Source organism: Lygodium microphyllum, chromosome 3 (assembly GCF_053477565.2).
Source record: "Lygodium microphyllum isolate KBCC chromosome 3, Lygodium_microphyllum_v1.1.10, whole genome shotgun sequence".
In the NCBI taxonomy this organism is placed as follows: domain Eukaryota; kingdom Viridiplantae; phylum Streptophyta; class Polypodiopsida; order Schizaeales; family Lygodiaceae; genus Lygodium; species Lygodium microphyllum.
In genome coordinates, this window is record NC_141137.1 from 145386453 (window position 1) to 145413462 (window position 27010).

The window sequence follows — 27010 nt, forward strand, 5'->3', positions numbered from 1 at the left end:
GCATTCGACTGCAAACGATATATCACATTTTTCCTTGCAGACTCTGGAGGAGATTGGAGAATAGCTTTAGACTAAGAAAGAGTTCATTCATTCTTTGCCAAGATTTTAGTAGTTGGTGAATGGCTTGGCTATGGTAGAAACCCTATCCCTTGCACTAGATGTGGGGAGCATGAGGAGACATAGGGGCACCGCATATGGGATTGCCTAAGGGTTCAAAAGGTCTAGACCTAAAAGTAGAAGGACAAAAGCAAGTTTGAGAAGGAATGATGCGTAGGTTTCAGTCAAAAGACTCGAAGCTCAACTAATGACTATTGCTGAGGAAATTCCTTACGGAGTAAGAGTTATATGTTGCTAGCAAATGCACGAAGGAAACGTGATATTTAACATCATTCCTTACATCTTATTTCTTGGAGAAAGTACCATAACTTCATGATACATATGCTGCATTCCAATATAATCCAGATTTCTATGAAATAACTTATTCCTAGGCTAATTGACACTATTAACATAGTCCACCTGCTTGTATATGACTAAACAATTCATTGCATTTGTTTGTATATAAGGAGAGCCCTTAGGATGGTGTTTCATGGCATTGTAGATTCTCTATTACTACTTGGGGGATGGTTGCTTGGGTCACAGATAGAGACCCAACTTGTGTTTATGAGAATGTAAAGGAATGTCATTCCCATCTTTTTTCAGGCTTTCAGGGCAGCTAGTGATCAAGATTACCATGCCAGATTTCTCACAAACAGTGTGGACTTGGGGGCATTGTCATGGATGGGTGTTCATAGCTAGCATTATTGCTTGGTTTGTATGGACAGCTAGACATAGACAGACTATTGATTTTTTGGACATATCTACTGCAGAGATTCTCTAGGATCTGGACAGAGATTGTCCATACTCTCTGTGGGAGGTGGAAGAGAATACACAGCAGTTCAGAGATGACGATGAGGAGGGGAGATGCTTTTCTCAGAACATGGGACTCTGGCACTTTCTTCCTTTTTCAGACCCACATAGTTGGTATTATAGACCTCTTGATTGATAATCATTCGAGCTTTGTAATAGACTTTCCCTTGTTATATACTTTTTTTGATATGGAAGTCTCTTACACTTTATATATTGTATTTTTCCTCAAGAGATTTTGTTCAAAGGAGCTTCATAAAAGAGTTTCTTCTCTCTTTGAAGAAATGCCTCTTATGGGCAACTTAGAGCATATGGTAAGGCATTTAATGCAGTATATCTAGGACTAGTTGTCAAGGTGTCAAGATGACCTAGCAACTAGCCTTCAAGCCATGCATATAAACCTCTGAATCATTTCCAACTTTGAAACTTTGATATTGTTAATAGAACATGCCACATGTGTGAGCACACTTTGGTGTGTGTATGTGTGTGTAAAGGCATGAATACCTATACCACCAAGCATTGAATAAGGGTCAAAGGTTTGGGTGTCTACCTAGGCCTATATATTGAGGCACTAGCATCGTATATTCACATCATGGCCAACTTTGAGTCTCTGATCTTGTTAATAGAACATGCCACCTGTGTGAGCACACTTTGGTGTGTGTAAAGGCATGAACACCTACAGCACCAAGCAGTGAATAAGGGTCAAAGGTTTGAGTGCCTACCTAGGCCTATATATTCAAGCACTAGCATCGTATATTCACATCAAACAACCAATAATTAATCATATCGATTTAGCTTTGAATCAAGTACTTGCAAAAGCTCTCTTTTTTTCGTGAAGATAATTGAATTAAGTAGCAATATTTACATCAGACCATTAGGTCAACTAAGAAAAATAGAAGAGACACAAATGAAAGGCTACCAAGACTCTTAACACACATCACACAGAAAGGACAACTAGTGTGGAGCGAACAATATCCAACCAGGGAGCAGCAATGTCAGGAAGAACTAGATCAATTGAAACCATAGAGGAGATCTGCCATAACACTAAACCACGAACACGGGCCACATGACCATGGATGCTTGAGGCCGAATAAAAAATGAAGGCATTTTGAGTACGCCAAATATGCCATAGAGCTGTCCATCTAAGGAAATGGAAGAGGCATGAATAATCTGATTGCAAAGCAAACATAGAATTCATCCTTCTCATAATGCACGAACGAGCTGATATCCGCTACTGAGTCACCGAGGACCACACATGGGAAACAAAACTCCAAATCTGTTGAGCAACAGGGCAAGAGACAAAGAGATGAAGTAATGTCTCATCACACGTGTGCAAAATACATAGCAACCATGGGTGATCTTGAGAGCACGCAACACATCCCCAGTTGGAAGACCCCCAATAAGCGACCTCCACATGAACACTTTACCTTGGTAAGGAACCTTAGACTTCTAGAGTTGGAGGAATCTTTCCTGCCACTTCTTTTTACTATCTTGAATATGCCGTAATTTATTAGCCTTTCCAGTGATCCATCTCTTGGCCTCAACCATCTGATGATAGATCTGATTAGTTGACCTTTTCTCAAAATCATTAGAAAGTACAAACATCCAATCTTGCTAGGGAGATGATGGTTGTAAAGCAAGCAAAGGAGAGAACCTCTGAAGCTTGTCCTGTATGGATGACTAAATGTCATGATAGCCACGAGGCACCTGAAAGTGCTAACGAATATGACGAAAAGAATAAAGATAGAGCTATCTAGGAATGACACCATCATGGACTATTTGCGACCCTAAACGAGCCATCCGATTAAACTTAGTTTGCTGCAAATCTTTATCAGGCCAACATTTGGAGGTAGCCAGCACTTCTCCTTGCAACGAATTCTCCTCCTTATGAACATCAAGAGAGCAACAAACTGCAAAATGTAACATCTCCTGCCAAGATACAATCAAATGAGAAAGGAGAAAAGATTGGGAGACCTTAATAGGCCTCGTCGAGTTAAGCACATGCTACCACGAAACTTGAATAACCGTGCTACCATGAGAGATACCAATCTTTTCTATGAAAAATTTTGCAATATCCGACCAGGCATGGCTCTCTACACATAGTGCGTGCAAAAAGTGCTAGTCTCAATGCAACCATATGCAAATTAACATCCAATAAAGTTGCTCCCTCCATCCTTTAGAAGTAATCACATGTTGCCACGAAATCCACACGTGGTCCAAACAATTCCGTTTCTTTTTCCACAACATGAAGTAGATAGGCTGAACTAGTTTCAAAAGAGACTTCTTAGTCCAAGTAATGGCAGAAAAAACGAGACCATACTAATCATGATGCATTGAGCAACTTTAAGTTTCGCATGAAGAGGCCAGCCTTGAGATTTCTAATACATGAACCGATCATGTATACGGGATGACATCCAATCAAGCAAGGCACATGGAGCTACATCCACATCAATAGGATAACCCAAGTGTCGGGTAATATCTCCTTTAGAAATCACAACTCCTTGCCAACCAAAAGCTTGCAAATCATTCTCCATACAAGAAAGCAATGTAGATTTCTGAGCATTAATATAAAGTCCCGATGCTAAAGCAAAGAGATTCCACGTAACCATTGCTTGATTAACATTAGTGTGATCAACCTTAAGAAACATAAAGGAATCATCAGCCAAAGATTGACTCAAAAGTTGGGCACCACTGGGAAGAGACAAACCAACAAACCAACAATCTCACCTTGATCAGCCAACTTATCCAACAATGAGAGCATCGGGTGAGTGACCAAGGCAAATAGCAAAGAGCTGAGAGGGCAGCCTTGCCAAAGAGATTGAGACAAGGCAATTTTATATGTGATCCCTCCATCAAGTGCAATACGAGCCACATCACCTTGACTAATGGTATCAACAAGAGAGGTCACGCGAAAACCAAATCCCTTGGTGGACATCAGCTATCACAAGAAAGACCAGCTGGCATGATCAAATGCCTTTTCAAGATCAAGCTGAAGCATAACAACCTGCTGGCTTGAGGCTTTGGCATAATCAATCCCCAGTTGAACATTCAAAATGTTACCCATTATATTATGTCCCTTAATGAAACCATATTGATGTGGATGAACCAAGTGTGGGAATACTTTCTGCAATCTGTTGGCAATGATTTTAGAGAAGATTTATACAAAGAATCCATAACAGAAATGGGTCTCCATTGTTTCAAAGAGGTCAAAGAAGGAACCTTATGCAATAACCAAATCACAGCAACCTTCCAGTCTGAAGGTATCCCACCAGAATTGCAAACTTGCTTACATAGGCGAGTTAATGGGTCCTTATGCTGCTCAAGATGGGCTGAAAATAGCTCATTAGGAAGTCCATCCCAACCAAGGCTTTTCCTTCTTGGTAAATGGGATAGCACATCCTCCAACACTTCAGCCTCTAAGATGTCAGCCTCCATCAAATCAACCCACAAGCAGAGTGAACAGCACCAAAAAGAATCTCCTATGGACCCAACAAAGATTTATAATAGTCAATGCACATTTGAATGATGGAAGCAGGATCAGTCACCATAAAGCCTTGCTCATCCAACAAATGCACAATATTTTCCCGAGCGTATTTTTGGCATAAACGAGCAAAAAACTGATGAGATTGACAGTTATTATCAGAAAAGCTTCTGCTTGGGCTAGCAATTTGTATTTAGCATATTCCTTCTCCTGAAGAGATTGAACTCTACATTTCAACCATTCAATGCATGTGAGCAAGTCATCAATAGTATCCCCTAATTGATACAGAGACAACAATTGAGCCAACAAAGTTCGTGAATGCTACAATTCAGCTTGAAAAGACGAAGCATGTTGAATACCATATTGTCGGGACGACACACGTGCATTATCCCTAAAAACAGCCCATGCTTCCATCCCTCCAAATAGGACCCCCAAGCTAAAAGAAGCAATCAATTGCTAGATACATTCCAAAAACTGATTTTGTAGCAGAAAAGATTGGTTGAAACGTAGAGGCAAACGAGCAAGCAAAGCCTTAAAGGCATGAATAGGCCTGTGGGTCAAAAAAAAAAAGCTCTCTCTCTCTCTCTCTCTCTCTCTCTCTCTCTCTCAATAGCTATTTTCCAAAGCCATCAACTTCATATAGAGTATGAGAGATGCATCCAAACAAACTACCTAGAAGAGCTTTGAAGGCCTCTAGGCAGTTAGCACAAGTAGGACACACGAGCTCTCGGTAATCACATATTAAATAGTGGATAGGATATGAGATTGGCATAGACCACCTCCTCCCCTCCATTCATGTTTGCATCTTTTCTCTTCAACGTCTCCCATGGTAGGGGTGGGGAAATTTGCACCTCGGCTTCAGGTGTTATGCTGTGGGTAAGCTGTGCCTCGGTAACAAGTGGTATGTTGTGGGGAATGTCGCTTGGCTATTGGGTACACACTTGCTTTGTGAACACAGTGTAATGCACTTGCACTCAACTCACTCAGTCACTCCCTCACCCACTCAACACAATGCAGAAAGAGAGAAAATGTGAGAACAAAGGTATGTACTTGTATTCCTCAAATGAAATAAAGGTACAACATGTACACATCTTTAGACTACATCCTTGTGACATTGCACATGTGGGGGCTCACCATGGAGTATGGAGATCACACGTAGAGGCCACAATTAAGCGCACCACTGCCTCCATATACGTGCACTTGGCTCCAATGCGAAGGAAGAGCTACAAAGGCTGGAAGTGGGGAAGGGGGAGAGGGGGGCCTCTTTTTTTTTGTAAAGGGGGGAGAGAGGAGGGGGGAGGTGGGAGGCACCAAAATGCCCTGTGAGACCTGAGTGTAATCCTCCTGAAAGTGAAGTTTGTTTTGTTTCAAAATGTTACAGGCATCTTGACAATCTTCTCCTACAAGATGATGGACGGCTTTTCCATGTTGATTTTGGTTTTATCCTTGGACGAGATCCAAAACCATTTCCACCACCAATGAAATTATGCAAGGAGATGGTGGAAGCAATGGGTGGCGCAGAGAGGTAAGGCATCATTGTTGGAGTACATTTCTTGGAATACGTGCACATCAGATGTGAAAGGTTTTGTCTGCTGTTTTGTGATTCATGACAGTCCCCACTATGGACGCTTCAAATCTTACTGTTGTGAGGCATATAATATTTTGAGAAAGTCGAGCAACCTTATTCTGAATCTATTCCACTTGATGGCTGGTGCAAACATTCCTGATATTGCTTCAGATCCAGAGAAGGAAATGCTGAAGGTAAGAAATAGTATACATGAAAGGCAATCATCCTACTCCTGGTTGTTCATCTTTCTGTGCTCAGTTGTGCCAGTCTTGTCCTTCGCATGCTTTTCAGGCATACTTCATGAAAACACAAGCTGCATTTTCAGCTTAAAGCATGTCCGAAGTGTCCGAGCATGAACAGACAGTGGTTTTAGTTCCGAGCTCTTATTTTAGATGAGATAGTTCATTCCGCAGATCCAAAACCATTAAGGCATGTTTTGTTTGGAGTCAATTTTGTCAAACAAGCAGGTTTTTGGCAGGTGGTATTTTAGAGTAATTTCTTAAGAAGGATGTCCTGTCATGGATTAGATTTATTTTTTTTCTTGCAGCATGCCAATAATCTTTCTGATAAAAGATTGCACAGCATGCACTATCCTCTTCATTGAGATCCAAATTTTAGTGTATGTTTTGCTTGGAGTTATTTTGTCAGGTAGGTTTTTGCCTAGTGGTGTCTTAAGAGTATTTTTTCAAGAAGGATGAACATGGGTATTAGGTCTTGCAACCTGCCAACAATCTCCCTCATAAAAGAATGCTAAATGTATGAAATATCTGAGAAGCTTGCTTTAAAAAACTTGCCAAAATATTTTCCCCATTCTCTTGTAAGAGGAGGTTTTCCTTCTCTTTTCTCAAAAAGGGAATGGGGAATGAGAAAGGCCAAAAGCCACTGATTTCAACAACCACTAGCTTATGCACAATGAGAAACCTCATGTCTCAAAGCACATCTAAATCAAGTGATGTGAGCAAATATATTTTACATAATCTTGCTGAAAGCTATTTTAAATCTTTACTATTTGAAGGTGTCCGTGTACGAGAGAGAATCGCTTTGCTATGAATCTGAAACTACCCCCACACAAGGCTGGTTATTAGGAGTCATTAACAGTACTTCGACTGCGTTAGTAGATTTTGTTGGTTTAAGGAGTTACATGGTTTGCAGCTGTGTATGCGGGTAGTTTTGGGTTGCAGCTTGGGTGTTTTACAACTTTGACATTACTTGATTGATTATCATGTTATTTGGCCATTCCTAATCTATGCAAGTGCTGTGATGCATGCAGCTCCAAGAGAAATTCCGCTTAGATCTTGATGATGAAGAGGCTGTCCAATACTTTCAAACTCTAATAAATGACAGTGTTAGTGCTTTGTTCCCACAAATGGTGGAAACAATACATCGCTGGGCTCAATATTGGCGTTAGCCTGCACTGTAATGTCTCATGTCCAATCCAGTTTGCACAATTCCAATGTATTGGACAATGCTTATGTGTGATTATCCAATATGTTCGCTGCACTGATATTGTGCTAATGTAAGTTCAGATCACTAATCTAGAGATTGGGCCTCTTGGAAATTCAACGATAGCTTGAATGAGCTTCAATGGGCGTAAAAAGTGTGTGAAATCCTTCCAAATACATGTATAGTGCTAGTATACAGGATTTTTTCCTTTCCGTATTTGACAAAGAGCCATGAATACCATAAGCACACACACTATCTTAGCTTCAAGTATTGTGCTTGTACCTGTTAGCAATGCTTAAGAGAACTGTTGGTTAGCACGCTGTAAATGCAGTGCAACAAAGCAAATGTTGTATGTGCATTTTGTTCAAAGAGAATTCGTTGAACATCAATTGGTAAGTTTGCTGAAATTGTCACTCTCTCAAAACATCGTACACTCGAGATAATGTGGCAGTCCTTACCTTGTACCTTTTATCCTTCCAGTTGGACATTAAAATTTGAGTACTCTTCAAAATGTTTCCCAGCCTTAGTTGATGTTTGGTGAGTACCTTCATTTTTGTTTGAGCTTCAAAATGGTATTTCAAAGTATGGTACTAACAAGCTCAATGCACTTTATTGTACCTTGACATTGTTGCATACAACATTACGCGTCTACGAAAAGTTTTTAGTTTTCTCTATTGTTGAGGATAGATGGTAAAATATGCTCTACATGCTATATTGAAGATAGATAATACTTGTCTTGAACCACAAGGTGGACATCATTTTATGATTCATTGTCTATTGAATGTTCTATTTTATGATTCAAATGTCCATACTTTGGTTTTGTCTAGTAATGTGTTATGGCTCTATTTTGGGGAGATGGGAAAATATTATGTCGGCTTCACTTGTAGAAGCTCTTTTTGCAAATATTATTACATCATCCTTGTTGTTGTAGAGATCCTAGAATCAAATGCAAGGTTCCTAGATTATTCTTGATCCATCAAGCCCCTTAAGATGACTCTATTGGGAGGGCCTAGGAGATGACCAAAGTAGGTGCGACTCTATGCTTGGGGAAGACTTGTTGGAAAAGGTGTCCAACTTTTCCTCTTGTGGGATATACATTTGACAAACCTGATATTGCACTTGGAGAAGGGATCATTACTTGCAACTACCACAACATTGCTCCCAAAGGTCGAATCATGCTAGCCTAAAGTTTGTGAAATTGTAAAGAGCATGAGGTCCAAAGACTTCACTTGTAACTAGATATATGCACTTGCAAAGGAGATGCAAAGCCCTTTAGAAACATTGCCACTATTGTGGATGGCTCTAATTGGCATAGAACCTCAACTCATTACAACATCCATGTGCTTTAATTTCATAGAGTAGATTACATGTTCTAAATCAAAATCATTTATGCAAATAAAAAAGGTGACCTTTGTTGGTTGATATTTTCTTCAAGCACAAAACTTACTTCACCTTGCGTTTGGAGTGTGGTTGTTATGCTAGAAAAGTGAACATTTTATTTAGGATTAGCATAATATATCACATCTATATATTAGGGATGTAGAGACTACCATAACATCAAGATAATTTTCTAGGAATAGCATGGTGTTTAGTATGTGTATCATGAAAAATGCAAACTTCAACAAAATTTTCCAAAGTATATAATTTAAAATGTTGAAAAATATTTGCTATGCAAAGTATCTTTGCCACACCCATAAAGAGGACCTACCAAAAGATCATGTAAGTGTTATATATGCATGTATCTATTGGGTGGTCGATTGTTTATACATCTTAACAAGCATTATCGAGTGTGGTTTTGATTTGAAAGTATTATCTTTCCATTTTCTTGCAATAATGTACTAGGGGATCTAAACTTTTGTTTAATCGAGGCTTAATGCCAACCTTGCCAACCTTTGTTTTTGTCAAAATTCCTAGAACTACTTTGTTAACAAAATATCGTCCTATAACAATAGATCTAATTTGGGCCCAATTTATTGAAATCTTCCTATAATGCTTAGCTCTACATTGGGATCAATTCATTTAACACCATTCTTTACATGCTAAGGGAGATTGTCCACAAGGTAAAGGAGTTAATCTATTTCTAGGTCTTTAGAATCAACCAAAATGTGCCTCATAGTTCCAATTTTAAAATGTCACCTTGTTCATTCAAGGGAGTAGTAAATGCATGTATGATTCTTTTTACAATTCATGCCTAAGTATTGTGTAGTTATCATAGATTGTGTCTTTAATATTGTGCAATTATCATAGATTACATCTTTAAATAATGCTTATTTCTTTATGGATTCGGGTTTTCCATATGAGGCATGCCCTTATTTGATTAAAAGAAAAGATCGTATTGACATATTGCCTTTTGCTCTCCAAATGGAAATCTATAGTGATTTTTATTCTCCATGTTGTGTAGCTCTCTTAGGATATTGAAAAGATGTGTCCAAGGAGGAAGATTGATTTAATCTAACCTTCATTGTGCCTTGGGTCTAGTATAAAAGGTGAATGAAGGCCATCACTAAGGCAAGTGTTGTTACAACCTTAGTGCCATGCCTTATCATATGCAACTAAGACATGCATGTACTCTAATCAAAGCAAATGTCGTTAAAGTAACATACATGTGGTTTTTAGCAATCATGATATCTCAAGGTTAAGATGTTTCTCATTGTTTAGATTATTTTTAACCCTAAGTTCCACTATCCATTTTTCTTATTTGATGAGTTGTATGATACATTCAATACCTTATAAATTTGTTTTTGATCTTAAGGCAAACATCAATGTGCTTAATAATAGGTTATCATGATCTTAATGCTGAAAAAGATTATATACCATATGTAGCAATTACATTGCTCAAGGTTGACCACAACTATCTTCACACAATTAGTCAAGGAGCCTTCTTTAGGTTCTCCTCACCATCCCACACTCATCAGAAGGGTTTTATAATTGGTATTACCATTTGTCATGAATGCAGTATTCTTGGCTCTCCCAAACTATATTGCTGGGTCAAGCTTTCATCTATTGTCTTAACCTGTTGTTGCCTCCCAATAGAGTCTGGAATGTAGTTTAGTCCTAGTCTTTCAATTGAGCTACAACCACTTGAACAAAACTTTTCAATCCAAACCTTTTAAGAGTTCTATTATACATACATAACCAACCTATCAAACCCATCAAGTTGATTACACACAACAATTGGTTTAACACCCAATACATCAATACAACCCACACTTTGATATGGTTTTAAGACATCTCAACTCAATTGGGATATCCATATCATGAAGAGTAGCCAAAGGAAGGCAACCATATTTCTTAGTGATGGTCACTTGCTTCCATACAATTGCATGCCATGAAGGTACCAATGCTCCATTTCTCCAATTTCCCTTTGATTTACTCTTAAATCAAAGAGAATGTATGTTTGTGGTTATCCCTATCCAAATGGGCAACCAAGATTTTCGGCCTATTTTCCCAAGACTTAAACTCCTCGAAAACATGGTTGTCATCTTGTTAATGTATACAAAGTGTTTCTATTTTCTTGGTGCTTACCAATACAGAAACTAAAAATTTATACATTGCTAGATTTGAATTGTCCTATTCAAAGTGTTTATATTACCATAAAACCTAGAAGCTCATAGATATCCTCATACAATTTGAAAGAGATTGCTAGATTCGAATTGTCCTATTCAAAGCATTTGTATTATCATTAGCAAATATGTGGGACACCCAAACATGTATTAATAGGGAGGGGCAATCCCTTGAGAGTTGTAGTATTCATCAATATACCTAGGTTCCTCAAAAGAGGATAAATAATGATGGAAAATAGTAGTGTTAAAGGACATTTCTAACAAATAGATCTCCTTAAGAAAAAAGACCCTCTCAAGTAGCCATTAATACAATATGAAATTGAAGCATAAAGAGAGATCCACCATGTCATAAAAAGTGTCACCAAAACCCATATTTTGAAATAGCACAATGGTGAGTTCCCACCTCCATCAATCAATGTACCCTTTATCTAGGTCTAAATCAATCACACAAAAAACCTCTTTTATGTGTTACATTAGTTTACGTGAACTAATTTATAGATATGATCAAATTTAAGATAGATTCATGAATCCTCCTTCCATTAACAAAGCCAAGTTGTTTGCTATAAATGAATTTAGCTAATACATGCTCAACTTTGAGAATTAGAGCGTGGATCATGATTCTGCATGAAAAATTAACATGGTCAAAGCCCTCCAAGCTTTACATTGTGGTATCTCCTTGTATTTTTTTGGAAAATTTTGATAACTCCACCATAATCTCATGGATAGAGAACCAAATCTTCTCGCCTCATTAAGCATGGCACATAAGTCACTTCTTTCACATAGAAAACACATTCTTGAGTTCATTGTTAGAAAACACACTACCAAAAGGCCAAGACTTCTCATTCCTAATCAATTTTGCACATGAGCAAGAAACTCTTGAAAATTGTCTAAGTACTTTGTAGTAACCTTAGCAATCATGCCAATGATATTTGAATGATGATTGTAGAGATTATGGTCACAATTCCATCCTTGATTAGAAAGTTTCCTTGCTTATCATGTAGCCCTCTAAGGATACTTAAAAAGCACCTTTTGTGATAACATGGAAAAAGAAAGTATAAGGGTAGTGTCTAACCTTTAACCACCAAATTAAAGACCTAATTTGACCCGCTTGAGTTTTGTCTCTCTTACTTTTCAAAAAATTTGAATAAATTGAGGACCTTGTCAACTATTTGATTACCAAGGCACTCAATTTCTGAAAGGCCAACGGCTTATGGTCAAATAGGAAGCCCATGTATATGTAGATGTTGAATCAAACATAATTAAGTGGGGATAATAGAAAATAAGGGTAACCTAGTACCCACAAAAACTACTTTGTGCTCTCTCTCTCTCTCTCTCTCTCTCTCTCTCTCTCTCTCTCTCTCTCTCTCTCTCTCTCTCTCTCTCTCTCTCTCTCTCTCTCTCTCTCTCTCTCTCTCTCTCTCTCTCGTGGACCCTCTGTTCTATTAATTGTTAGTAGAGCCTCATCCTTGAGGTTCTCATGGTTGTAGTATGGAGCATAAGGAGTCAAGGTCAATTGTGAGATCAATTCATGTTGCCCAAGTTTGAAGAGGTACAAATCAAGAACTAATCTTTCCAATTTGGAAGATTACTATAAATCGAGCACACATGGAGTGAACATGCAAGAACTTGGCAAAAATTAGGAAGAGATATCTTGGCCTAAGTCAAAACTCGCATTAAAACGCTATGTATAAATGAGAATTGATGCAACATTAACTATTTTCATATTATACTTTTATTAATAAGAGTGGGTTGACTCTCTATGCCCACTGAAACCAAACACTAGCTATACTAAAAAATAAAAGTTCAAGCCATCATTAGGACATGGTCATGGCCTTACACCAAAATTCACATCGATACATTATGTAAAACTGAACCGCAAAATAGTGTAGTGTAAAACTTCCCTTCAAAATCAATCAACGATCCCAACATAACCAAAATTAGAAAGACATCCCCATAGCCACCCAACCCAAATTTCACTTCTTCTGAATACAAATTGTCACCTCAAAAATCAATGCTAACATATTCCCTTTTGTATGCACCTAAGCACCACTCAAAGAGAGTACACTATGATGCCTTCATAGTGGGTGATCTGAAACTTTGTTAATGTTGTTTGATGCATAGATTTATGTGTTGAGGGGTCCAATTCAACAATCCTAATGAACACACCATGAAGGTCTCCTCCTTCGATTCTCATAAAGGGCAAAATCTGGCTAGGAGCACCTTGAAAACTCACATAGGCTCACAACAAAGGAAATCCTTGCCTTTTTTGATTCCACTGTTGCAACTGAAAAAATATGAGACTTATCATGGATGATTGTAGTCTAACGAACAACTTCCCCTTGTAAAAGGTAAGCACGGTACATGCACTCATTGTTTACATTGTTTATCTTCTCTTTCCACCTAATAACACAACCATCTCCTCTACTCATTGGGTGCACATTGCAAGGAGTTGTCAAAACATTTGGCACCCTATGCTCCATACCCTTTGAAATAAATCCTTATGAGACTAGTTTAGATATCTCCTCTATAGTTAGGCATGTCCGACTACCTTGCACACAAGTGATGTTGGTTTGCAGAAGCTCTTAATCTACTTACTAACCCTTGTCTAGTGAACTACAAGTAAGGGACAAAAATTGAATGCGTGCTAACTCTTCTTATTATTATATTATCTTTGACCTTTGAAGCATGGTGTAGGAACACCCTTAATCCTTCCAACTCTACATCATGAACAAAGGCCCCACACCACTTTGCTTTTCCCTCCAACACTCCCTAACATGTAGATTGATAATTTGTTGCATCAGATAAATAGCCCATTCCTTCACATACACGTTAGTCCCTTTAGGACTACCTCCATTAAGTGTTGATCCTCCCCTAGAGCTTCAATGGATGAATAGTGGCATTCGCATGCTTGGAGCATGACTATCAATGTCTAATATGGTGCTTTTATCCATGTTTCACCTCTTTTGCATGATAGTTTGTTGTTCATTGGCACCACTCTATAGGTAAGCCATTATTTGCTACTCCTCTAACATTGTTGGTGTTAGCTCCACCAAACACTTTCTATCCAACACTCACTTATTCCCTAGCATAAACCTATTGTCTATATTTCTTAGACCTATTCCAAATCTCTCATGTCTTTCCATCAAGTAAGCTTTACAATGAGCATTCTAAAGGACTAAAATAGCAAGATCTACTTTACAAATAGAGTATAAGCTAACTTGCTAAGCATATCCAAGAGTTGCCCTCATGGATACATGGTTACACTCGAAAAGATTGGTTGTGGAAACAATTTAGTGAATCTCCTCAACTCAATAACTTTTCTTGATATGGTGCTCTCTCTATTCCCACCAAGAAAGACAAGTGTCGAATGACTACAACTTGTTCTCATGTGCATAACCCAATCTCCATAAGCTAATAAGTTTATCCTTTTTGTTGCCTCAAAGAACACTTTTCTTGATGCATTTCTCCATTGACAACATAGATCCTTGTGTTCCTTTTGGAATTCTGGTTTAATATATTGTTTTGTATACTCAACATACTCTTCTCCCAATAGAAGCATATGTGTCACCTAATTTACTAAGTATTTGGTGCAAGTCATGATTGCAATGTCAAAAGTTGGGGGAAAAGTTTTGAAGTATGAACTTCAAAGCTCTATTTTGGCTCATCGTGTTTCAAAGAAATGGGAATAAGATCCTATTTCACATTTATTAACTACAGCACTTCATTAAATCATGTATATACATCACATATTGAGACCATATTTCATCATGGTTAGTACATGAACCAATCTGGAAGGACTAGTGGCAGGAAGGTAACTGATGCTGAGACTGAAACCACTGCTCTGAAAACAACAGAGAAAGGGAGTGCTAAGGTAGGGGAGTACCCCCGCTCGAAGTGCCAATTAGAAGAGATTGAAAAGGTCAAGGAGTGGGTAAAGGAAGCCCAAGAGAACCTGAAGGATGCTGATTTCATCATAGAAGATGGAAGTGAGGACTTCTCTAGTGTGAGCACCCCAGTCTCACCCTCTCAACCAAGGTCAAGAGATGTGTCTATGCCACGAGCAGCACCATCCAGGAGAATCTTAGGAGCCACAGGCCACCAAAACACCCAAAGCCAATGGCCTAGAAGTGTGGGAATGGAGGAGAGACAAATGACGAGTAACCTCCTCACGACATTAGTAACCACCCCACTAACCCTGAGCCTAGGAGACCTGCTTAGGCAGCATCGGATGCTTTGGTTGGATCTGAAGCACCGGGTGGAGGAACCAACTGATCAAATTGTTGCCGACCTGCATGAGCATGATCCAATCACACAAATACCGATCTTGACGCCGCACTCAGTGCCTAAATCTCTGCATGTAAATGCTTTTTGGGAGGGCACCGAGATGCATGTTGTGCTACCTATCATGGCCCTAGGAGACAAGACACAGAAAGGAATCGTAGACACAAGCACAAGGGTTAGTATCTTGAGCCACACAGTCTTGCAAGCCTGGGGAAACCCTCCCATCGAGATTGCTAGGTTCAATGTCACACTAGCAAATGGAATGAAGGTAAGACCGTTTAGAGTTTTAAAGAAAGAATTGGCCAATAAAGGTGCAGGTGTCCAGTTCTCTGTACACTTCATTGTTATGAGGGAGTGGACTATGACATCCTGCTAGGCCGACCCTGGATGAGGAATGCAAGAGTCATCAAGGACTGGGGCAATAGTCTAATCTTCTTAGGGAATCGAAAGGAAGTAATAAGGGTGGAGATGGATACCTGGAAGACAACACATGTTGATCTAGATGCCCTCTCAGCCACATTGAGGGGTGACATGCAACCAATCACATCGTATGGGCCACTGACCAAATATATCCCCTGTCCTGAGGATGAGCGAGATTGGATGCACGTCCTTGCAACCATCGATCTCCCATTCTCAGACGATGACGAGGAGTATAAGCAAGCCGCACAAGCCATGTGCACGCCAGATGAGGAACACTCAATACCACTCTACATGATGGCAAGGAGTGCATGTGGTCTGCCCAAACCTGTCACTTTCCATGTCCCAAATAATGAGCTAGAACTTCAAGAAACCCTAGAGTATTTGACAGGCAGATTGGAGGGCAAACCTTCCGCTAATCTCTTGCCCCTCAGAGATCTCCTGGGTGAGCACAAGTGGAAGTGGACCAAAGTTCATGACGTGAACTTGCTATACAATTGGGCTCTAGTTGCCGATGAGAAAGAGGCTAGAAAGGAGGACACACGAGACGATAAGCAGTCAGGGAGTGATGGTTCTAACAATGAATATGAGGATTGTTCCTCCATCAATGAGGAGAGCGGGGAGAAAATAGATACCGTGGAGTATGATACTGATGGAAGGGTGATAGAGCAGATAAGAGCAGACTCCAAGCCCCGAGAAAGGAATGCATATGAGATCAAGAGAGGGGTTATGAGATCGGATTGCAATCGCTCTTGGTTGGAATGCATAGGAGCAATGGATTATGAGCAGGCTGGAATTGCCCAACTACCAGTGGTACCTGTATTTAGGACAGACACACCTATTGAGCTACGACCACCCGGGGAGACTCCTTTCTCTAGTGAGGGCTATGAGTTCAACTCGGAGTCTGAAGTCAATATGAAAAGCGACTCTGAAATACCCATGCCATCCAAAACCAAATGCACCAAGGGGGACTTGCCGGTCCACCTAAGGCACAATCGACTAAAGGAAGAAAGAAACAAACAAAAGAGTCAAACGTAGAACGACAAAAGAAACCGCAGGACCTACCCAAATGCCTCACTAAGTTCAAGATGGGTGACAGAGTGGTGGTCCTGCTAGGAGCAAAGGGGCAGGTGTTAACCCCAACACGAAGAAAGCAAAAAGAAGTGGAAAAGACGCAGGGCAAAGGCGGAAAAAAGGTAGCCCGACTGAAGAAAGAAAAGGAGAAAAGACCAAAAGCGCAAGGGAAACCTTAAAAGTCCAAGGCAAAGGCAAAAGGGGAAAGGCGCATTTTAAAATAAAAAGGCGCACCCTAAAATTTTGTAAAAGAGCGCCGAGCTCTCACCCGTGCAATTTGTAAATGTAGACGGGCGGTGGAAAGGAAGCTAGGAAGATAGAAGGACAATGGGAAAAAGGGCCTAGGCTATGGCCGGCCATGTAAAAAGGGGAAAAAGGGGATGACCGCCTAAAAGGGATTTAGGGTTTTGTATATAAAGTTGAAAAGTGAATGTGAAGCTCATTCTTGTGTGTGGCCAAAAATAGCTCTCCTCTTCTTCTTCTTCTTCTTGTTCTTGCTTGCTTGAGCTTGTGCTTGAGAGAGGGAGTGTGAGAGTGTGAGGGAGTGAGTGTGTGAGGGTGAGGGACCGAGGAGGAGAAGCTCTCCATCTTCTCCTCTCTCTTCTTCTCTTCTCTTCTCTTCTCTTGTCTTGCTCGCGGCAATGGAGCTTGGAGCGTGGAGCTTGAGGATGGAGCTTGCTTGAAGCTTGCACTTGGATCATGGAGCCACCGGAGTGTGCGGGAGAGGAGGTAACTCAAACGGCACGGAGGTAAGCTCACTACACCCGTAGATATGGATGGCGCGTCGGTTATGTGAGAGGTAGCCATTAGTGCTCGGCTTGGAACGCTTGAAACAATAAGCGGTCCGTGGGTCTTGGCGATTGAGCAAAAGCTCCCACATTTTGGTTCCGTTGCCGAGAAAAACGGATTCAAGCCTTGAGTGCTTGCGCGCTTCGAATCAAGCATTGGAATAGGGTTTTTCCCGAACCGGTGCTTGAGGTAGATAGGTAGGAAGCGAGGGGGTTGAAGAGGGTATTCGATCTCCTTGGCAAGTAGGTGTTTTGCTTTCTTGAGATTTATGATTGAGATGGAGTAGTGTAGGTATTTACCTTGTGTTTTGGATGCAGTTAGGATAGGAAAAAACAAAGAAAAAGAAACAAACAGTAGGGTTTTCTGTTGTTGTATAACAGGCTAAAACAGGGAAACAGGGGACCAAATTCAAGTTCTGGGTGAGACAGGGACAGGGAACTAGCTGTGAGGTTCTGCAGTGCGGGGAAAGGACCTTAAGAGGATGGGAGGCCAGGACAGACCTCAGTTCCTTGGTTTGCCTTGTGAGAGAGAGAGAGAGAGAGAGAGAGAGAGAGAACTTCTGGTTCACAGGACGAGGAAGCGCTACCCCGATCTCTAGGCGCCGGCGATTCGTGCTGCTCCAGGTGAGTCTGGTGTTTTCCAACAAGTGCTCTAATCAGATCTAGAAAGTTGGTGGTGATCATGTGCAGCATACAGTAAGGAGGGGTCAAACGCGCGGGAATCACACCCGCCGCCAACGCACTCAGACCAACTCGCAATGGTCCGATTTCCAGAATTTGACCACCCGAGTTCTGGAGTCGGACCGTCCGACTCCCAGAATCGGACCGTCCGACTGAGAGTGAGTCGGACCAGTCTGGTCCAATTCCCAGAATCGGACTAGCCCGATTGGACGGGCCACGTGGCACTCGGACCACTCAGATTCGGACCAACCTGTCCGACTCGGACGCTCGGACCAACCTGTCCGACTCGGACACTCGGACACTCGAACCAAGCCATAATCGGACCAGGCCATCCGAATCCCAGAATCCGACCAGCTCAGAATCGGACCTGCCAGAATCGGACCACCCTGTCCGATCCGATTCCCAAAATCGGACCACTTTGAAAATCAAACCACTTTTTGATCCGACTCCCAGAATTGGATGTGACCAAAATCGGCCCACAGGCCGATCGAACCAACCCAAATCGGACGTCCGATTCTGATAATCGGACTCCTAAAAATCGGACATCTTAGAATCCGATCAAAAACTGTCAAAATCGGACAGGTATCTTGAACACAAATTTTGACACATCTAAACCCCGAGATTGACCCCAAAGGCTACGTAGAGCTAAAGGCGCATCACAGATCCTCACTAGGCTAGAATTTAGAGCACGTAGTTCAAAATTTGGCTATAAACGGTCCTCCAAATTGCATATGGCATCTACCGTAACGGCCCTGCGGGCCGGGGGGACTGCCCCCCCGGACCCCCACAGAGGCAGCTATGCCCCCTCCGCACCTCCCCCGAGTACGTGGGAGAGAAAACGCGCGCTGTGACAGGACCTCCAAATTGGACCCTAGTGTAGCAATGGCCCTACACGGGCATGGATTCTCACTTGCAAAAGAGCAGCCAAAAGCCCATACCCGAATAGAGACAAATAGAGACCCTAGAACCTCAATTGGCCAATCTAGCCATCCAGGGCAAAAAGGCCACACCACAAGAACACATGTACATTGTGTTCAAACTGCGTCTAGTCGAAATAGAGTGCGACATCAGCAAGCTACAAATGCCAAGATAATTAGACATGACACTCTTAACGAGAGATGTACCTTGACTAGCACTGCACTGACGATCCAAGACAGCAGTGGAGAATCCACATCTGGTCGTGCAGTCGAGAACTCAAGGGCATCTGTCAGAAGGCTTTAATTTACAAGAAGCCAGGACTCGGAAGATGAAGACGTAGTACCACCTGCTTACCTTAGGGTCAAACTCACCGCGAAAAGAGAGTATACTATCGATGCTCTGATTGATGAAGGAGCAGATTTTAACATCTTGACCTATGAATCATGGACCCTACTAGGCCAACCAAAGCTCACACCGACTAGTGCAACACTTAGCCCTTATGGGGGACACCCACAAGCACTCATAGGGAAGTGCAAAATCCTTGCGACAATTGAAACAGAAAGCTTGCCTATCCTATTTCATGTTCCTCCAAAAAGTGCTAGCTGCAGGAAAGAAACCCTCCTAGGAAGACCCTTCAAAAGGGCGACCAAATGTGAGGCTGACTATGTAGCACAGAGGATACACCTGACACTACCAGGTGTGAGGATAGTCACCACCTTTAGCAAGGGTGACCTCATCGAACCTCAAGGGAAAGGCAAGGAAGGTGATGACATAACAGTCAAGCCTACAAACGAGGGCAAGGACTTGTTGGAAGAGTTGATACAAGCACAGGTCGAACAACGAGAACCAGTGAGTGAGGCCATGCCGAAAACAAGAAGGTCAAGAGACAAGGCCAAGGACAGGGTTTGGACTCACAAAAATCATAGAAGACCACGAAAGAAGCCCAAGCCTTATAGGCGAAGGCATCGATGGAGAGCTAGCACGACGCCGCGATGGATATCCAAAGCGTTGCTTCATGCTCAAGGGTATTATGCAGGCAACCAATGGATTTGGGTACCAAAACCCCCTGCTAAACCACCTCTATCAGCTGAAGGCCAGAGTGCATCAAAAGCATGGCACAGGAGGAAATCTAAGAGAAGATCTAGGTCTCAAGGCAAGGAACCAGACATGATTGTTCGAAGGAAGGAGCCCCAGACTAGCATGCTAAATGGACAGATGTCACACGTAGCCATTGAGCAGGCACAAAAACCGTTAGTGCCCAAGGAGCCTTTGATTTCCCAAGGGGAGAACAAGCATCATAGGCACAACATTGCTCAAAGCAAGGCTGATCGCTCAACAAAGCAAATGGCACAATCGTCTAATAGCCTCGAGCAAGTCATTCAGCGAGTGCCAAGTCCACCTAAGAGTCCTAGATCTCCTACATCCTCTTTTTCCAAACGGACACAAGAAACGCAACAGCAGTTGTCAAGGGAAACTGCTCAATTCCAATCTCTATCTCCATCTAAGCTTCCAAATGTCCAAGAGGTGGGACATGACTCCATCTGTAGCTCCCAACCCAAGGATATGCATGAGCAACCTAATGGGACCAAATCAACTCATGCTCGATCTACACAGAGGAGTGCTCAAAGGCCAACAAAAGACACAACCACTTCTGATCGCCCTAGGGACTTGACACCGCAATCCACCAAGGGTAGCCAGCCAACTAAACTAGCTGCTACTACTTCCAATCAGGGACCACAGCAGTCACAACCCTTGGCTGTGACAATGCCCCTTGTGGAACGTGTCCTTAGTAGTTTACCTATGGAGGAGGTGTCACAACCAAAGCCCTCGACAACTCCAGCACTTTCAAAGTGCCTAAAGCCTAGGACGGAGGAGTCAAATGCCTGGGAGTTGGTTGAAAAGCTAGACTCTCCCAAAAGGGCGGCAGTTGTGCCCTCACAACTGGGCAAGGCTATTCATCAAACCACATCTATGTCCCATAAGGACACACTAGAGAAGGGAAATGCTGAGGCCCGACCAAGCACATCAACGATCGATATAGCCCAGGGTCTTGAGTCGTTGAGAGAGGCACCTTCATTGACCAAGAAAAAGAGGATAAAGCAGAGAAAACAGCAACAGTTGCAGATGGTTGTGGACCCCAAGAACATTGAGACGAAGGGCGCTGGAGAGCTGATAAATAAAGCATCGAGTCCATCCACCAATGAACCCACTGATGCCTCTCCTAATAGCAGTGAAACCACAGACACATCTGTGTGCTCTGACAACCCAAAGCAACAGTTGCCATCAACAGTTGCTTGCAACACTCTATCCACTGACAATAGAACTCACATTGATCAATCAAGAGTAGATACAATGCTGTCACAACAGGGTGACAAATCTATACCAGTCAAAGAACCATGATGAAATAGCAGCAAAACCTCAGGAGAAACGTGAGAACCCCAAGAGCATAAGAAATCCTAGCGTTGACCAATCTTGCTCATCTAGGCCTGAGCCCCTAGCCATGCTAAAGCCTAAGGAAACTCTTAGAAATTTGCATGAGATAGCAACCGAGCAAGCCCTCGTTGAACATAGAAGTGTCGCAGAATGCTTAACTGAGTTGGAGGCTAAGCTCAAAGTGGTCGCGCGTATCTACGTCCTTGCGGACATGGGCACGATTCCCAAGGAACAATTTGGAGATTACTTGACCTTTCCTCTATCATGGGAAGAACAAGAACATCTTAACGGGCACTATGGCAGGCTCCTGCATGAACATATGCGACTCATCCTTGATGAGGAGGCTGACGAACTGCACTTAACCGTCACGTTCAATGAAGTGCTCTGCCGACCGAATCTCGTAGACATAGAGCTACTAAAGCGACTGTCAGCAGGCCAGAGTCAATTCGTGCAGCGTTGGTGCGAAAGCCGCGTTGTAATGGCTGAAATAGGGGCCCAGATCATGACGGTCTCAGAAGAGCGATTGGCCAAATTGCGGTCTCAAAGAGACCCAACCTACGTGGCACCGACTTCCCTTCGAGTGCTGTCTGACATTCGGGGTACGGACTTAGCTGGAACTAGGCTACAGGGCCCTTTAATTGATAAGGTTCTCACTGAGGAGGAGTTACATATTGCCAGTAGACTTGGTCAAGGTTCCATGCTACTCGACGTGGCAAAATATCTATCAGTATTAAGTAAGCTGCCGCGAATACTGGATGTGTGTGCCACGCTCTGGTATAACCCCGAGTTCTATATTTGGTTCTTATCCTCGTGAAGTGACGTGGATTCATAAATATGTATATAAATAAACACTGATTCTTGTGTCACCTTGTAAAAACAATATTAACACACACAAGCAGTGATAGTCAAGCGCAGGCAGAAGAGTTTCCCTTCCATGCAAACAGTTGTACCCTGTATCAAGGTCTAACCCGTGGACTGCGTCTTGCAGATTTCCTTTTGCGGCGGAACGCATGGAGGATCATGGAGATCTAGCATGCAAAGACGCTCTTCGCAGAAGGCGGGAGCATGTGGCACGCACCCCTCCACCGGAGCACTATGTGCCCACCATCAAGAGGTATGCCAAGAAGCGAGGCCCTAAGCGACATTGCCCAGGGCGAAGGCCGAAGAATCCTCGAGTCAAGAAAGTCGAGACTCAAAACACACAACAGGTGGCAGCACTAGTGGTACGCACTCCCAGCTCCCGCTCGGGCCCCAGATGCTCAAAGGCAGAAAGGGCAGCTCGGGAAAGAGAAGAATTTAATGAATTATTTAAAGATATTTTGGAGACGGTAGCGGGCCGGGATTACACCATTCATGTCCTGGCCGACATGTTCCCTGCTCACCCCCACGGGAGCCCCACACTAGCAGAGCCCCAATCACCCGGCCATCCAGACTCGCCCCGCCTCGTACAAATCAAGTAGCCCATAATGCATAAAGGGCTTATCAAATGATAACTGGCCAGGACTTTTTGTTTTTAAATGGTTAAGTGTTCCCGACTTCTTAAGTGTTGACATGTTCCTGACTTGTATGAACTTATTATATCTGCGTTTAATATATGCTACGCCTTAGGCAAAAGAAAAAGCTAATCAAGCGCAGGTGATAAATGTCTAGTCAACACCATAGAATTCAAATAAGTGATGTCTCCTTGCATTGCACTGGTTTATTATAGTTGCGGCATACACAATGCATATGCTCTCATGAAGCAACAAGTGGATGCAGGATAATACAGGTCCTTGTGCGAAAATGTTCAATGCCCAATCACCGCAACACCCACAAACCCACAACGAGCCGCGGCAAAGCCATGCTACCAAAAGCACCCTTGCCAACCGCCCACATTGCATGGCCCACAAAACATTCCTGGGCCACGCCCCCTTTCTGGGTCAAGCTCTATAGTTGGCTCATGGCAGTCATTACCTCAATTGTACCCACATCGCATGTGCCGCAAGGAGAGTTGCAATATCTCAAGTGTATCTCCCCCTGTCGCCAACTGCTTCTCTAACAATGAGGCTAGGGCACAATCATCATTGTACTATCCATTTTCTGAGCCTTCGAAGCTTGACATTTTCCAACCCATTGAAAGGCTGATAGCCTCAACATATTGTAATGGTTGTACTCATGCAAATCAAAAAAAAAAAGAAAACAAAACAAAACAAAAAACAAAAAAAAAAACAAAAGAGGAAAAGAAAAGAAAAAGAAATGAATGGCACAATAAGAAGCACCCACGATCACAGCACAGCACCTAGGGGTCCTCAAATTAGGTACGTCTGGTGACCTTGGTCGACCGGCTTCGTCCCTAGCTCCCTAGCCCCTTACAATCACCCACAATTGTTCAGGGCACATCAAGGGCAGGACATACCTGGGGAGCTTGTCTCGCCTAGTGTTAGACCTGTCACCCTGACCCACTTGCACAATTTTCTTTTGCACACTGCCTTAGTACCATTGCAATCAGTGGTGATAAGCACCGCACGATTGGCCATGAAAAGTACACCGTACTCATCAAGCAAGTCCAATAGTTTCCAGCTACTGAAAGTGCGGTGTCCTTGTATTCCATTATGCTACATCGTGCAGTCACAATGCAAAGGATGTCTCATATGCCTTCACGCGTACTCCTTCTCCACATGGACAACTTTGCTTCATCCTTCTTGCTTGCTTGAGCTTGTGCTTGAGAGAGGGAGTGTGAGAGTGTGAGGGAGTGAGTGTGTGAGGGTGAGGGACCGAGGAGGAGAAGCTCTCCATCTTCTTCTCTCTTCTTCTCTTCTCTTCTCTTCTCTTCTCTTGTCTTACTCGCGGCAATGGAGCTTGGAGTGTGGAGATTGAGGATGGAGCTTGCTTGAAGCTTGCACTTGGATCGTGGAGCCACCGGAGTGTGCGGGAGAGGAGGTAACTCAAACGGCACGGAGGTAAGCTCACTACACCCGTAGATATGGATGGCGTGTCGGTTATGTGAGAGGTAGCCATTAGTGCTCGGCTTGGAACGCTTGAAACAATAAGCGGTCCGTGGGTCTTGGCGGTTGAGCGAAAGCTCCCACAGCAGGGCCAGACCAGTGAGCCTATTGAAGGACCCGCCAAGGTCAAGGAAGTTAACCTAGCAGGGGAAGGTGAGAAGCCTCCATCTGTATTCATAGCAGATGACCTAACCAAGGATGAGGAGGCTAACCTTGTACCTTTTAGAGTGTGTGCCATCAGTAGGATGGGAAATGTCAAACTTGAAACACAGGAAGGCGAGGGCATAGGCTTTTTCAATGGCAGTCGTATGAAGTACTACCCTCCCACGTATCCTTTACATGAGCCCCCTATGATAGAGGCCCCTATCAATGTCTGTGTCGCAACCATCACCGAGATAGAGGATGATGAGGAAGCTGTTGCTCTAGCTTATTTATAAATCTCGACCATAGCCCAAAAGACACATTCTTTTGATGCTTTGATTGATGAGGGAGCTGACTTCAACATCCTAACCCATGCTCATTGGACCCTCATTGGTCAACCCCACTTGCAGCCCATTTGGGGGTAAATCGTATGCACTCCTTGGGAAGTGCCAAGTCATTGTCTCTATTGAGTCTGAAAGTTTTGCCAATCATCTTCTATGTGTTGCCCAACACGAAGGTAGGCAAGGCATCATTGCTAGGGCACACTTTCAAAAAACAAACCCATTGTTACGTCGATTAGGACTTGCAGCGTATCCACCTCGCCATAGGAAATGTGCATGTCGTGACAACTTTCAGCAAGGGTAGTGCAGGTCCCTCCAAGACCACCACTCCACCAATAGAGAGGACCATGCCTAAGGCCTGTGATTAGGCAACCTACATTTCAATGGGTACCTAAACATCAAGGCAAGCCTTCCCACAATAAGCAAACGCGACCCTGTAGACCTAAGAACTCTCATGCAAAGCCTAGAAAACAACCTAGACGCCAAAGCTGTAAACGCACCCTCAAGCCGCGATGGGTCCCCATAACCCTATTATGTGCTCAAGGATACTATGAGGGCAATAGCTAGATCTGGGTGCCCAAGACATCAGCCCTTAAGAACAAACCCCTTACACAGCTTGTGGCCACACCTGCTTCAAGCAGCATGTCCACTAAACAACCAGCCATACCTAAGACCCAAGCTGTCAAATCTATGACAACCACAAAGGCCGAAGCCCCAAAACCTAAGCCCATCTATCAGCCAAAGCTGCAACACGCTGCCTCTAAACCAGCCACTATTGATGCCAGAGCAAAGTCTCTAGAGACTCAACCAATCAGTCCCGTGTAGCCTGAACCCACTATGTCTCTTGAGATCTCACAAACCTATCAACTTACGTAGCAGCTAGATGTCCCACAATCATCTTATGTGACCAACTCTTTCATGCTCAAAGAAGCTCATGATGAAGGTTGCACGTCTTCCAAGATGTAGGACACACAACTAACCTTCCAAGCAGATGCTCATCCCAAGGAGCAATCCAACAGAACATCATCGCTAGTGCATCCATCTAGTTTTGCTCCACCACAGCCACCAGCAAGTCTTAGGCCTTCATACGAGTGACACTCATTTCTTGCTATGGCCAAGGACCTTGCTATCAATTCAAGTGATGACTTGGTTACTTGCATTAAAATGCTGGACAGCACATTCACAACCTTCGCCCAAAGTTATGAGTGGCTAGACCTTGGCCTTCTTGATAAGCCACTTGCTTCTGAAGTCTGTGCTTTACCATGCACCTGGGAAGAGTATGAGCTCATGACCATCAAATTCCCCAAGGATGGAGTTGAGCTTATCGCTAGCGGTGAAGTCTCAAAGGAGCAAGCAATCATCGACAGGATGCTGACCTCATATTGAAAGCCTGCCCGCTCTGCACCAATCCAAGAGCTTGAAGAGCTCCCGAGTCTTGCAAACTCTACCTCTTCATTATTACAGCAATGGTATGCCTTATGCATCCAATGGGAGCAAAAAGGTTGCCAAATTATGAAAAATTCCGAGCAGAGACGCGCAACCAAGGCTACGGAATATGACCCCACGTACGTAGCTCCTACTTCTTTTAGGGTTATGGCCATCCTACGTAACAAACTGCTTGACGACCATTTATTGGCCCATCCTTACATTGACCAAGTCCTTATAGAAGAAGAGCTACACATTGCTAGCTGCCTCAAATCTGGCGATGTGCTACACGATGTCCTAACATATATCATGCAAACATCCATTAGACCACCTGAAATTGACCGTCATGCCCAATTGGAATACAACCCAAATTTCTACCAATGGTTGTTGTCAAATTAAACACACCATGCTGTGCTTTAACGCCCTTGCCTCGTCCTATCCAATCCTAGGAAGGATTTTCATCTTTCCATGAGGGGGAGGGGGTAAGGTGATCAGGAAAACATAACACAAAGGAAAAACATAATGAAGAGTTGAACTACACATAAAAACTTAAGAGCAAAGCACACTTGG

At 42.8% G+C, this 27010-nt stretch overlaps 1 protein-coding gene across 7 annotated transcripts in view; it reads left to right on the forward strand.

The window, feature by feature from the left end:
• Positions 1–7966, forward strand: part of VPS34 (vacuolar protein sorting 34) — a 111573-nt gene extending 103607 nt beyond the window's left edge. For 3 of the 7 annotated variants that reach the window (XM_087674847.1, XM_087674849.1, XM_087674848.1), the window contains 3 exons: positions 5766–5909; positions 5998–6145; positions 7222–7952. In XM_087674847.1, the coding sequence (XP_087530973.1) occupies positions 5766–5909; positions 5998–6145; positions 7222–7359 (430 nt within the window). In that variant the 3' untranslated portion in view covers positions 7360–7952. Of the gene's footprint in view, positions 1–5765; positions 5910–5997; positions 6146–6242; positions 6381–7221 lie in introns of all 7 variants that reach the window. The other 4 variants (XR_015690357.1, XM_087674850.1, XM_087674852.1 and 1 more) reach the window with 4 other exon arrangements.
• Positions 7967–27010: the final 19044 nt, after the last annotated feature.